Source organism: Nerophis ophidion, linkage group LG25, assembly GCF_033978795.1.
Source record: "Nerophis ophidion isolate RoL-2023_Sa linkage group LG25, RoL_Noph_v1.0, whole genome shotgun sequence".
Classification (NCBI taxonomy): Eukaryota; Metazoa; Chordata; class Actinopteri; order Syngnathiformes; family Syngnathidae; genus Nerophis; species Nerophis ophidion.
Genome location: NC_084635.1, coordinates 34,946,331 through 34,961,925, shown reverse-complemented (window position 1 = coordinate 34,961,925; position 15,595 = coordinate 34,946,331). Strand labels below are relative to the sequence as shown.

Below are 15,595 nucleotides of genomic sequence, written 5' to 3'. Positions count from 1 at the left end.
TTTGCATTTTGGGATCCGCTGGTCTGTGAGAGTATTTTGGGATCCGCTGGTCTGTGAGAGTATTTTGGGATCCGCTGGTCTGTGAGAGTATTTTGGGATCCGCTGGTCTGTGAGAGTATTTTGGGATCCGCTGGTCTGTGAGAGTATTTTGGGATCCGCTGGTCTGTGAGAGTATTTTGGGATCCGCTGGTCTGTGAGAGTATTTTGGGATCCGCTGGTCTGTGAGAGTATTTTGGGATCCGCTGGTCTGTGAGAGTATTTTGGGATCCGCTGGTCTGTGAGAGTATTTTGGGATCCGCTGGTCTGTGAGAGTATCAGCAAGCGTGACAAGACTGCATATATGATTTACATTTGAAAGAAATGTTTCAAAAAACCTACGTGAGAAGATTGCAAAGCAGCACGTTGTGTCTTTTGTTGGGATTAATGTATGGAAGAATTTGGACTAAGAGTTAAAAGACTGTAAAACCTTCATTCAATTCAAAAACATTTTTAAGAAATCCATTATAAAAACATATTTTGAAAATGGAAGCTAAGTATGTAAAATTAACACGTTGGAACTTTTTCATGTTTTTAGAATTTTATTTTATGATTAATGGAAAACAAAAACAAAAATACAACTACATGCATAAAGCGTTGGTAGTTTATTTTGCTTCTGTTTTGTATTCACACTGGCTATGTACAAACCCTGTTTCCATATGAGTTGTGAAATGGTGTTAGATGTAAATATAAACAGAATACAATGATTTGCAAATCCTTTTCAAGCCATATTCAGTTGAATATGCTACAAAGACGACATATTTCATGTTCAAACTAATAAACATGTTTTTTTTGTGCAAATAATCATTAACTTTAGATTTTGATGCCAGCAACACATGACAAAGAAGTTGGGAAAGGTGGCAATAAATACTGATAAAGTTGAGGGATGCTCATCAAACACTTATTTGGAACATCCCACAGGTGTGCAGGCTAATTGGGAACAGGTGGGTGCCATGATTGGCTATAAAAACAGCTTCCCAAAAAATGCTCAGTCTTTCACAAGAAAGGATGGGGCGAGGTACACCCCTTTGTCCACAACTGCGTGAGCAAATAGTCAAACAGTTTAAGAACAACCTTTCTCAAAGAGCAATTGCAAGAAATTTAGGGATTTCAACATCTACGCTCCATAATATCATCAAAAGGTTCAGAGAATCTGGAGAAATCACTCCACGTAAGCGGCATGGCCGGAAACCAACATTGAATGACCGTGACCTTCCATCCCTCGGACGGCACTGTATCAAAAACCCACATCAATCTCTAAAGGATATCACCACATGGGCTCAGGAACCCTTCAGAAAACCACTTCACTAAATACGTTGGTAGCTACATCCGTAAGTGCAAGTTAAAGCTCTACTATGCAAAGCGAAAGCCATTTATCAACAACATCCAGAAACGCCGCCGGCTTCTCTGGGCCCGAGATCACCTAAGATGGACTGATGCAAAGTGGAAAAGTGTTCTGTGGTCTGACGAGTCCACATTTCAAATTGTTTTTGGAAATATTCGACATGGTGTCATCCGGACCAAAGGGGAAGCGAACCATCCAGACTGTTATCGACACAAAGTGTAAAAGTCAGCATGTGTGATGGTATGGGGGTGCATTAGTGCCCAAGGCATGGGTAACTTACACATGTGTGATGGTATGGGGGTGTATTAGTGCCCAAGGCATGGGTAACTTACACATCTGTGAAGGCACCATTAATGCTGAAAGGTACATACAGCTTTTGGAACAACATATGGGGGTACGCTCTGGCCTGCTTGTTGTGGTCCCTGCGGGTGGAGTGGGTAGTTCCCGTGGCCCTGCGGCGGCCGACTTGGGTGGGGAGGCCTGGGGCGGGCCGCGCCGTGCTCTTCGGGGGTGGCGGTGGGCTCATGGGGGCCCAGTTGCTGGTGGGGTGGGCGTGGTATTCCCGTCCGGTTGCTTGAGTCTTTGGGCCCCCTACGCGGGTGGTACCACCTTTCTACCTGTGTGGGGTGTGGTCTCTCACTGGCTTGAGGGCTTGCTGTCCTCTGCTGGGCGTGTCAGTCTGCGGCCTGCTCCTGTCTCTTCTGGGCGGCAGGGTGGGCCGGGCTGTGTGGGGCTGGTGGTCCCTGGGCGCCACACCTGTTGTTTGGGTTGGGCTCTCTGGGCGGCTGCGGCCGTACCCTGGCTTCCACGCACACTGGGAGTTAAATACATTGTACATACAAACACTTATATACTCACATACACATCATTATTCATACATACATAGGTACCTACACTCCCACATACATACACAAATACAGGACATACCTACATACTCAAAGTTCGTACATCCACACGCACATTTACTGTACAAACATACACATACTGTACATATACATTCACTGTACATACATATACACATACTGTACATATACATTCACTGTACATACATACATACATATACACATACTGTACATATACATTCACTGTACAAACATACATATACACATACTGTACATATACATTCACTGTACAAACATACATATACACATACTGTACATATACATTTACTGTACAAACATACATATACACATACTGTACATATACATTCACTGTACAAACATACATATACACATACTGTACATATACATTCACTGTACAAACATACATATACACATACTGTACATATACATTCACTGCACAAACATACATATACACATACTGTACATATACATTCACTGTACAAACATACATATACACATACTGTACATATACATTCACTGTACAAACATACATATAGACATACTGTACATATACATTCACTGTACAAACATACATATACACATACTGTACATATACATTCACTGTACAAACATACATATACACATACTGTACATATACATTCACTGTACAAACATACATATAGACATACTGTACATATACATTCACTGTACAAACATACATATACACATACTGTACATATACATTCACTGTACAAACATACATATACACATACTGTACATATACATTCACTGTACAAACATACATATACACATACTGTACATATACATTCACTGTACAAACATACATATACACATACTGTACAGATACAAGTACATATACATACATTCATGCATATAATCAAGTTTCATCAAACATATATTAACATTGTTGCCCTAGGGTAAACTGGGTAACACATGGCACACTGACAAAGCCTAACCTATTGTTTCTACAACAATCTACAAGGTTAATATAGGTTGCTTGTCTTTCTTCCCTTTATTTTGTATTTCAAGTTATCATCACATACATGTATTGTTGCATTTGAACAACTGTATTGTTGATAATAGAGGTACATTATTGCTATTATTCATGATCAATAGTGCCAGTTGTATTGGTATTTGTATTGCTCCAGTTGTAGTGTAATAATGTTCATTGTTATTTCTGTATTATTATTTATTTTACTAACTGCTTCTTTGCTATCACATAGAACCACATCATCAAATACGATATGTACAAACATATCGTATTTTCTGATGTTCTAGTTTTATTTTTGTTGTTGTTGTTTTTGTTGTGTTTGCTGTATTTGTTGTTGTCTCTCTGTCTAACCCTCCTCTGTTCACCACAAGTTCTCCCTCTGTCTTCCTTTTCTTCTCTTCCTATCCCCTCCTGCTCCGGCCCGGCTGCACCAAATGATAATATAAATACATTTAATAAAGTCACATTCAAAGAAGGCAACAAGAGAAGTATCCTACACTTCTCTTTTGTAAAGTCAATGTGAACAGCTGATATGGGCATCTACATCTACAGCTACATCTACATCTACATCTACATCTACATCTACAGCTACAGCTACATCTACAGCTACATCTACATCTACATCTACAGCTACATCTACATCTACATCTACAGCTACATCTACAGCTACATCTACATCTACAGCTACATCTACAGCTACATCTACATCTACATCTACAGCTACATCTACAGCTACATCTACATCTACATCTACATCTACAGCTACATCTACATCTACAGCTACATCTACAGCTACAGCTACATCTACATCTACATCTACATCTACATCAACTATATGGTTTGCCTAAGAAGCTGGACAGGAAGAAATAAATAAAAACAATTTAAAGTAAAAAAAGAAAAAAAAGAATTTAATGTCAGCAACACCTTGCACAAAGTTGGCACATGAGCATTGTTACCACTGTGTTACATTGTCATTACTTTTAAATGACAAACTTAGTAAATGTTTGGGAACTGAGGGGACACATTTTTGAAGTTTTTCAGGAGGAATTCTTTCCCATTCTTGCTTGATGAACAGCTTCAGTCGTTCAACAGTCCGGGGTCTCTGCTGTTGTATTTTCTGCTTCATAATGTTCCACACATTTTCAATGGAGACAGGTCTGGACTACAGGCAGGCCAGTGTAGTACCCGCACTCTTTTACTGCTAAGCCACGCTGTTGTAACACGGGCAGAATGTGGCTTGGCATTGTCTGGCTGAAATAAGCAGGGGCGTCCATTAAAAAAAATGTTGCTTGGATGGCAGCATGTGTTGCTCCAAAACCTGTATGTACCTTTTAGCATTACTGGTGCCTTCACAGATGTGTAAGTTACCCATGCCTTGGGCACTAATGCACCCCCATACCATCACACATGCTGGCTTTTACACTTTGTGTCGATAACAGTCTGGATGGTTCGCTTCCCCTTTGGTCCGGATGACACAATGTCTAATATTTCCAAAAGCAATTGGAAATGTGCACTCGTCCAGACCCCTGAACACTTTTCCACTTTGCATCAGTCCATCTTAGATGATCTCAGGCCCAGAGAAGCCGGCGGTGTTTCTGGATGTTGTTGATAAATGGCTTTCACTTTGCATAGTAGAGCTTTAACTTGCACTTACAGATGTAGCGACCAACTGTATTTAGTGACAGTGGTTTTCTGAAGTGTTCCTGAGCCCATGTGGTGATATCCTTTGGAGATTGATGTTGGTTTTTGATACAGTGCCGTCTGAGGGATGGAAGGTCACGGTCATTCAATGTTGGTTTCCGGCCATGCCGCTTACGTGGAGTGATTTCTCCAGATTCTCTGAACCTTTTGATGATATTATGGAGCGTAGATGTTGAAATCCCTCAATTTCTTACAATGTCACTTTGAGAAAGGTTGTTCTTAAACTGTTTGACTATTTGCTCACGCAGTTGTGGACAAAGGGGTGTACCTCGCCCCATCCTTTCTTGTGAAAGACTGAGGAAGCTGTTTTTATAGCCAATCATGGCACCCACCTGTTCCCAATTAGCCTGCACACCTGTGGGATGTTCCAAATAAGTGTTTGATGAGCATTCCTCAACTTTATCAGTATTTATTGCCACCTTTCCCAACTTCTTTGTCACGTGTTGCTGGCATCAAATTCTAAAGTTAATGATTTGCAAAAAAAAAAAAAAAAAAGTGTATGAGTTTGAAGATGAAATATGTTGTCTTTGTAGCATATTCAACTGAATATGGCTTGAAAAGGATTTGCAAATCATTGTATTCTGTTTATATTTACATCTAACACCATTTCCCAACTCATATGGAAACGGGGTTTGTATAAGAAACATCCGGCTTTAATTTGCTAATGATGCTAAGTAACAACGCTGGCAAAGAAGCAGCTGTGTGGAGGAGTGTGACTTAGAGGCAAGTGTGCACTATTAAGCATAAAAGTGCATTGCTAATCTTGTTTTGGATGTGCAGATTACACTGAAGAGACACGTGGGATGCAAGAGAGAAAGGAGTAGTAGGTCAAATATAGAATAGAGAGCGAGTGAGAGAAGAGAAAGAGAGCAAAAGAGGCGCCGCTGCCATCCTAGCAACTGTTCCCTTGGCAACAATCTGTGAGGAGAGGAGAGAGAGTCACACTGAAGGTCATCAGCGAGCATCCCCTCACACATACGGTGCACACATCCTCCGCAATCACAACTTCAAGAGGTCAGTGCACAGCAAATGCTAAAAGAAGCCTGTCACATTAATGACAATGTCATCTTGTGCAAGAAATGATGGCAGGGAGGCAGTAGATTGAGATTGTTGGCAAGAATATAAGACGCGGGACATGCTGGCCGCCGTGCTGCCAGGATGAAGTGTGAGCTTGCCCTCGGGAACATGTGTGCCTCCTGCTGCTTCATAATGCTTCAGTGCTATTATATTGCAGAGGGAGTCTTCTCTGAGGAAATGGTCTAAAAAAGCTAAGATTGAATCTGTCATGGTGGACAACAAATGAGTAAAGCTTGAGGATAGACAAAGAATCATTAGTGCCATGTGATTGTTCAACTAGCCCTCAGTCCCCAGCATCCTCAGAGCTGCATCATCCATCCATGCATTTTCTACCGCTTGTTCCCTTTGGGGTCACGGGGAGTGCTGGAACCAATCCCAGCTGCATTCAGGCGGAAGGCGAGGTAAACCCTGGACAAGTCACAACCTCACTACAGGGCCAAAAAAGATAGACCAACAACATTCACACTCACATATACACACTGGGGACCATTTAGTGTTGCCAAGCAACCTATCTCCAGGTGCATGTGGGAGGGGCCTATCCCCAGGTGCATGTCTTTGGAGGTGGGAGGGGCCTATCCCCAGGTGCATGTCTTTGGAGGTGGGAGGGGCCTATCCCCAGGTGCATGTCTTTAGGAGACCAGCCCGGGTGTGATGGTGCGGTCTCGGCCCTACAGGCTGCCCAAACACAAACGCAAAGTGGTTCGGGAAGAAATAAAATCCATGCTGGAGTTGGGGGTGATAGAGGAATCCCACAGTGCGTAGTGCAGCCCCATCGTTCTGGTAGGGAAGAAGGATGGGTCTGTGCGGTTCTGTGTGGATTACCATAAGGTGAATGAAGTGTCCCATTTTGACACCTACCCCCGGGTTAACGAGCTCCTGGATCAGTTAGGGCCTAACCGATCCAGGAGCAGGGCCTAACAGTTAGGCCCTGCTCGTTTTTTTACGACACTGGATTTGAACAAGGGCTACTGGCAAATTCACTTGTCGCCAGAGACCAAGGAAAATTACGGCATTCTCCAGTCCGGAAGGATTTTACCAATTCTTGGCACTTCCGTTTGGCTTGTTCGGTGCGCCCGCCACATTCCAGCGCTTCATGGACCGGGTGCTGTGCCCTCACGCTGCCTACGCGGCTGCCTATATGGATGACATCATCATCCAGCGAGGTGGCTGGGAAGAACACATGCGGCGGTTGGGGGCGGTGCTTGAGTCCCTGAGGCAGGCAGGGCTTACCACCAACCCGGCAAAGTGTGCGGTTGGCCGGAGGGAGGTACAATATTTGGGGTAACACTTAGGAGGAGGGCAGGTACGCCCGCAGGTAGTAGATAAAACAGCAGCATTTGTGGCCTGCCCAGAAAAAAGAGGTGAGGCAGTTTTTGGGACTGGCAGGTTACTACCTGAGGTTTATCACTCGGTTTGCATATCTGAGCAGCCCACCAACTGACCTCACCCGTAAGAGTGCTCTAAATCTGGTCCTGTGGACAGAGCAGTGCCAGCAGGCGTTGGAGAGGGTGAAAACGCCCCTCTGCAAGTAGCCGGTCTTGCACATGCCTGGCTTTTCCATCCCCTCTGCTTGCAGGCGGACGCGTCGGGCAAAGGGTTGGGAGCTGTTTTGTACCAGCAGGTGGAGGGCGTCGACTGCCTCATACTGTACATCAGTCGGAAGCTCTCGGACCGGGATGCGAGGTACAGCACGATGGAGAGGGAGTGCCTCACTATCGGGTGGGCGGTCGGGGCCCTTCAGTATTACCTGCTGGGGCATTCTTTCAGCCTCTGTTTGGACCACAAACCCCTCCAGTGGCTCCACCGCATGAAGGATGCCAATGTGTGGATCACCTGTTGGTATCTCGATTTACAACCCTACAACTTCTGAGTGATCCACAGACCGGGGGCGCAGATGGCTGTGGCCAACTTCCTCTCCCAATCTCATACGGAGGGGGGAAAGGGGGGATAGGCATGGCCGGATGGCTTCCAGGCCTGAGTCTGGCGGTGGAGGTATGTGGCAGGGGGGGCGCGGTCGGCGCACCTTCTTTGTGAAGGGAGTGTGTATGGCCCGGCTTCGAAGCCCAACTGACAGGTGAGTAGATTGCCCAGCTGGGATGGTCATCTAGTCACCTGTCTCCTTTATCAGCAGCGTCTGAGGCCATGGGGGAAGATAGGAGCTGACACACACGAGCGAGAGCGAAACATACCAGAACATTGCACAACATAAATAGAAAAATAAAAGACTTGTTGAACCCTGGACTTTGGCTCACGAGGATTCTGTCGGTCCCAGGGGAATCCACACATAAAGACTTCCACAGTAGCACTTTGAGATTTTAACAAATGCAAAGTGCGTTACAAACGTCATTCATTATTATTATTATGTATTATTTTGCATTTCACTACTTCACATTCAAGCTAGCTTAGAGCCGCAGTTAGCATGTTTTCATTTCCTTCTGTCCACGCTAGAAACACAATTTCAGATCAGTCTGTATTTCTTAATTAAACATACATAAATAATAAATATTTAGACTTTAGTCCACATTGTAATGTTGATGCATCGGAGAATCAACCATTGTTCACACCTCTAAAGGCCAATTTCCAAAATGGATTAGATTTCAAAATCCTAAGGTTCTAAATTGATTGATCACGATTCAATTTCATCTGATCTGCATTTACATGAGTTTTTTCTCTTCACCATAAACCATTTTAGACAGTAAACACTTTCTCGAGACTCTCAAAAGTGTAATTTTGAAATAATAGAGAAATTGCAATTGGAATTGAATGTAATTGTATTGCAACTTTCCATCACTGCAACTTGCACTAAAGTGCAAAATAATAACAGTAGTTATTCAAGCAATTTTTCCCAGACTCTTATTTTGTTAGTGGTGTCAGATAGAAAGTAACACATTTTATTGTGAAGGCTGGAAGGGAGCACACTTGATGACAGTGCTGCATTCTGGGGATTTGTACACACAAGTAGCTCACGTCTCCCAAGTAACGACTGAGGTCTTTTCTTAAATGTGAGTTTGCAACTTTGCACCCCGTCAGCCCGGCACCTTACAAGACTCTCTGTTCCAAATAGGATCAATAAAAATACCAGATGTTGACAATGCAAGAGCATAATGTAGAGTGCTTGACTTGTAGCACCTGAAAAGATTGTAAGGTAGAGTGCTTGACTTGTAGCACCTGAAAAGATTGTAAGGTCCTACCTTGAGGCCTCAAAGCTGTCGTAGGAACCCACAGTGTAGTTTCTGAAGAGCTTTCTCCTGTCAGCCCGGTCCGCTCTGGAGTCTGCCATCAAGACAGAGAAGTATAAAGTCAACATAGAAACCCAGAACATAACACTTTACATTTCCCATGTGCACTTTTGTGCTAAGCTTATCCTCTGCACTGTACTTTTATTGTCCAAAAGTCGTGTGGGTTCCATCCCCAAACTTGCCAGAAACTATTAGCACATGTCCCACAGTATTTTACTTTGTTCTTACTTTTCTTGCACTAAATTCTAAACATAATTTCTTTATTATATCTTCTTAAAAACCATCCATCCATTCTCTACCACTTATTCCCTTTTGGGGTCGCTGGCGCCTATCTCAGCTACAATCGGGCGGAAGGCGGGGCACACCCTGGACAAGTCGCCACCTCATCACAGGGCCAACACAGATAGACAGACAACATTAACACACGAGGGACCATTTAGTGTTGCCAATCAACCTATCCCCAGGTGCATGTGGGAGGGGCCTATCCCCAGGTGCATGTCTTTGGAGGTGGGAGGGGCCTATCCCCAGGTGCATGTCTTTGGAGGTGGGAGGGGCCTATCCCCAGGTGCATGTCTTTGGAGGTGGGAGGGGCCTATCCCCAGGTGCATGTCTTTGGAGGTGGGAGGGGCCTATCCCCAGGTGCATGTCTTTGGAGGTGGGAGGGGCCTATCCCCAGGTGCATGTCTTTGGAGGTGGGAGGGGCCTATCCCCAGGTGCATGTCTTTGGAGGTGGGAAGAAGCCAGAAACCCACGCAGCCACGGGATGAACATACAAATTCCACACAGAAAGACCCTGAGTCCGTGGATCGAACAAAGGACCTTCGTATTGTGGGGCAAATGCACAAACCCCTGTTCAACCCCATAACCGCCGTGCTGCCCACAAAAGTAACCACTTAATTTTTGTTGTCCAGTCAAACCTCTCAGGAAAAATATATTGTTGTTGCAGACAGCATATCTGCTGTCCAGATTTGCTTGACAAAATAGAAGTGTGGGATACTCATCTTGTTGCCTTAATTCTATTTCACTTTATCAAATGGATTTCTTTATTGTTTGCCACAGCTGGACCCGAGCAAAAGGAAATAAAAATAAGAAAAAAAGGAAGATGGAGGGGAAAGATGCAGGGACAAGTGGGAAATAAGACAGAGAGAAAACAACACCAAACACTACAACAACAACAACTACAAACCCCGTTTCCATATGAGTTGGGAAATGGTGTTAGATGTAAATATAAACAGAATACAATGATTTGCAAATCCTTTTCAAGCCATATTCAGTTGAATATGCTTTTTTGTGTGTGCAAATAATCAATTTGATGCCAGCAACATGTGACAAAGAAGTTGGGAAAGGTGGCAATAAATACTGATAAAGTTGAGGAATGCTCATCAAACACTTATTTGGAACATCCCACAGGTGTGCAGGCTAATTGGGTAAAAAAAAATATCAGTCTAAGGCTAGACCCTCAGGAGGGGTCCAGACTGAGTCCAAGGAAAGAAACTTCACATAGCATGGCACACTTTAAAGTCCTACTGAAAGCCACTACTAGCGACCACGCAGTCTGATAGTTTATATATCAAAGATGAAATATTAACATTGCAACACAACAATGAACACATGAATTTAAAGTCCTACTGAAAGCCACTACTAGCGACCACGCAGTCTGATAGTTTATATATCAATGATGAAATATTAACATTGCAACACAACAATGAACACATGAATTTAAAGTCCTACTGAAAGCCACTACTAGCGACCACACAGTCTGATAGTTTATATATCAATGATGAAATATTAACATTGCAACACAACAATGAACACATGAATTTAAAGTCCTACTGAAAGCCACTACTAGCGACCACACAGTCTGATAGTTTATATATCAATGATGAAATATTAACATTGCAACACATGACAATACGCCCGCTTTACTTTACTAAATTACAATTTTAAATTTCCCGCAGAGTTTCCTGTTGAAAACGTCGCGGAATGATGAGGCGTGCTTGTGACGTTATTGGTTGGAGGCGACATATTAGCCCAGCACCGATCACGGCTAAAAGTTGTCTCTTTTCATCGCATAATTACACAGTATTCTGGACTTCTGTGTCGCTGAATCTTTTGCAATTTGTTCAATTAGTAATGGAGAAGTCAAAGCAGAAAGATGGAGGTGGGAAGATTTTAGCCTTTAGCCACACAAACACACGGTGCTTCATTGTTTAAAATTCCCAAAGGTGAAGCTTTATTATGGATCAGAGCGGTCAAGCCAACATGGATCCCGACTACATGTCAACCGGCAGTTTTCGGTGAGAAAATTGTGGTCTTACCGGAGACAGCAGCGGAGCTTCGTCCTGCTGCAGCGCGTGACTTCCCTGAGAGACACTGGCGTCAACACACCTGTGGCCACACCCCTCCAACTTTCAAGTACCATATAATCTCACTAAAACAATAGGCAGATAAGGGATTTTCCAGACTTATCCTAGGAAATGTGTCTAATAACATCTGAATCGCTGTCACTGGAATCACCATGAATTGATTAACGTGGACCCCGACTTAAACAAGTTGAAAAACGTATTCGGGTGTTACCATTTAGTGGTCAATTGTACGGAATATGTACTGTACTGTGCAATCTACTAATAAAAGTATCAATCAATCAATCCATCAAAACCTTTTTTTTCTTTCTAGTCCTTCACTCTAAATTTCCTCATCCAAGAATCTTTCATCCTCGCTCAAATTAATGGGAAAATTGTTGCTTTCTCGGTCCGAATTGCTCTAGCTGCTGCTGGCCATGATTGTAAACAATGTGAGGGTGTGAGGAGCTCCACAACCCGTGACGTCACGCGCACATCGTCTGCTACTTCCGGTACAGGCAAGGCTTTTTAATTAGGAACCAAAAGTTGAAAACTTTATCGTTGATGTTCTCTACTAAATCCTTTCAGAATAAATATGGCAATATGGTAAAATGACCAAGTATGACACATAGTAAGGAGCTGCTATCCCCGTTTGAATAAGAACATCTCATTTCAGTAGGCCTTTAAACATAAAAATATATCACACCAACTTGCAACAAAGGGAAGGGTGAGTTTGAGGAGGCCGGCTGCCGCTATAGAGAGCTACTCAGCCATCCACAACCTCAGAGGAATTAAGCGGTGGTGAAGGCGGTGATTCGAGAGGGGGGGTGGGGGGCGTGTGTGCATATTGAGGCAAAGTGTAAAAGCCAGCATGTGTGATGGTATGGGGGTGCATTAGTGCCCAAGGCATGGGTAACTTACACATGTGTGATGGTATGGGGGTGCATTAGTGCCCAAGGCATGGGTAACTTACACATGTGTGATGGTATGGGGGTGTATTAGTGAACAAGACATGACTAACTTACACATGTGTGATGGTATGGGGGTGTATTAGTGAACAAGACATGGGTAACTTACACATGTGTGATGGTATGGGGGTGTATTAGTGAACAAGACATGGGTAACTTACACATGTGTGATGGTATGGGGGTGTATTAGTGAACAAGACATGGGTAACTTACACATGTGTGATGGTATGGGGGTGTATTAGTGCCCAAGGCATGGGTAACTTACACATGTGTGATGGTATGGGGGTGTATTAGTGCCCAAGGCATGGGTAACTTACACATGTGTGATGGTATGGGGGTGTATTAGTGAACAAGACATGGGTAACTTACACATGTGTGATGGTATGGGGGTGTATTAGTGAACAAGACATGGGTAACTTACACATGTGTGATGGTATGGGGGTGTATTAGTGAACAAGACATGGGTAACTTACACATGTGTGATGGTATGGGGGTGTATTAGTGCCCAAGGCATGGGTAACTTACACATGTGTGATGGTATGGGGGTGCATTAGTGCCCAAGGCATGGGTAACTTACACATCTGTGAAGGCACCATTAATGCTGAAAGGTACATACAGCTTTTGGAACAACATATGTTGTCATCTAAGCGACGTCTTTTTCATGGACGCCCCTGCTTATTTCAGCCAAGCCACATTCAGTAGGTGTTACAACAGTGTGGCTTGGTAAAAAAAAAAAAGAGTACAGGTACTTTCCTGGCCCGCCTGCAGTCCAGACCTGTCTCCCATGGAAAATGTGTGGCGCATTATGAAGCGTAAAATAGGACAGTGGGGACCCCGGACTTTTGAAGGACTGAAGCTCTACATAAAACAAGAATGGGAAATAATTCCACTTTCAAAGTTTCAACAATTAGTTTCCTCAGTTCCCAAACGTTTATTGAGTGTTGTTAAAAGAAAAGGTGATGTAACACAGTGGTGAACATGCCCTTTCCCAACTACTTTGACATGTGTTGCAGCCATGAAATTCTAAGTTAATTAATTATATGAGTTTGAACATCCAATATGTTGTCCATTCATCCATTTTCTACCGCTTATTCCCTTTGGGGTAGCAGGGGGCACTGGTGCCTATCTCAGCTACAATCGGGCGGAAGGCGGCGTACACCCTGGACAAGTCGCCACCTCATCGTCTTTGTAGGATATTCAACTGAATATGGCTTGAAAAGGATTTGCAAATCATTGTATTCTGTTTATATTTACATCTAACACCATTTCCCAACTCATATGGAAACAGTACAGAACAACATCATCAAATTAGATATGTACAATTATGAGAGAAAAAAATGATAGCAAAGAAACAGTTGGTGAAGTATATAAAATAACATGACAATAACAATGAACATTATTGCACTACTAATGGAACAATACAAATACCAATTGAAATAGCACTATTGATAATGAATAATAATAATAATAATGACCCATATCATCAACAATATAATTGCTTCATATGCAACATAATATATATTTAATGACAGCTTGAATTATAAAAGACAGCAGATAAATGGAGGGAAAGAAAGAGAAGCAAGAAGAATGTTCTTAAAAAAAGGTTAAGCTTCATCAGTGCTGTGTTTTACCCACTATCGCAACAAAATATATATATATGACTATATGCATGACTGTATGTATGCATATGTGCTTATATATGTACATATGTATGTTTGTACAGTGAATGTGTGTGTGCATATATGTAGTGTGTGTATGTATTTGTGGAGTTATGTGGGAGTGTAGGCACCCATGTATGTGGAGAAGTGTGTTTGTGTGCAAGTGTGTTACATTTGTCTCCGAGTATGTGCAGCAGCCCAAGTAATAAATCCTTTCAAATGCAATCATTTATTTCGCAGTACTTTTTATTGGAATTGTAGAAACTTTTAATTATCCTAAGTAAGAAACCGTATTTTGCGGACTATAAGTCGCAGTTTTTTTTCATAGTTTGGACGGGGGTGCGACTTATACTCGGGAGCGACTTATGTGTGAAATTATTACCATATTAGCGTAAAATATCAAATAATATTATTTATCTCATTCACATAAGAGACTAGAAGTATAAGATTTCATGGGATTTATGGATTAGGAGTGAGAGATAGTTTGGTAAAGGTATAGCATGTTCTATATGTTCTAGTTATTTGAATGACTCTTACCATAATATGTTAGCTTGCTTATTTATGCCTCATATAACCTACACTTATTCAGCCTGTTTATTTATTTGAAATTGCCTTTCAAATGTCTATTCTTGCTGTTGGATTTTAGCAAATACATTTCCCCCAAACATGCGACTTATACTCCGGTGCGACTTATATATGTTTGTTTTTTTTTTCTTCTTCTTTATTATGCATTTTTGGCCGGTGCGACTTATACTCTGAAAAAAGCGCTACGTTTTAGATCTTTAAGACTGGTTGTTGTGTCTGACTGGGACAGTGGCCAAGACACCAATTGTGTACCGCCAGTGTAGTTTTTCACAATGCAGAGTAAAAGTAGTTTGTTTCTTCATATGACCATATTAGTCATATATTATTAAACATTAAAAAAAGCTTAATTTCAGTTAAAATAATACAGTAAGATTAGTATTGAGTGCAGGTTTTGTCCTGAATTCAGTTTTTGAGATGCTCTGCAATAACCTTAAAGTGATTTTAAGATGAGTCAACCATATTGGTCGACAAAACTTACTATCATTTTTGTCTACTATTATGTTTAGGACTTTTGTGAACTAAAACTAGGCCGGGGGACGGAAACCCGCGGCTCTGGAGCTGCATGCAACTCTTTAGCGCCGCTCTAGTGGCTCTCTGGAGCTTTTTCTAAAATGTATGGAAAATGGAAAAAGATGAGAGGAAAATAATATATTTTTGTTAGAATCTGGTTTGTGTAGGAGGACAAACATGACACAAACCTCCCTAATTGTTATAAAACACACTGTTTATATTAAACATGCTTCACTGATTCCAGTATTTGGTGAGCGCTGTTTTGTCCTACTCTTTTTGG

General features: G+C 42.4%; 1 protein-coding gene across 3 annotated transcripts in view; it reads right to left on the bottom strand.

Moving 5' to 3' along the window:
- shank2b (SH3 and multiple ankyrin repeat domains 2b) overlaps window positions 1–15,595 on the bottom strand; it is a 179,663-nt gene that overhangs the window by 85,721 nt on the left and 78,347 nt on the right. For all 3 annotated transcript variants that reach the window (XM_061887717.1, XM_061887718.1, XM_061887719.1), the window contains exon 5: window positions 9,205–9,286. In XM_061887717.1, the coding sequence (XP_061743701.1) occupies window positions 9,205–9,286 (82 nt within the window). The remainder of the gene's footprint in view (window positions 1–9,204; window positions 9,287–15,595) is intronic.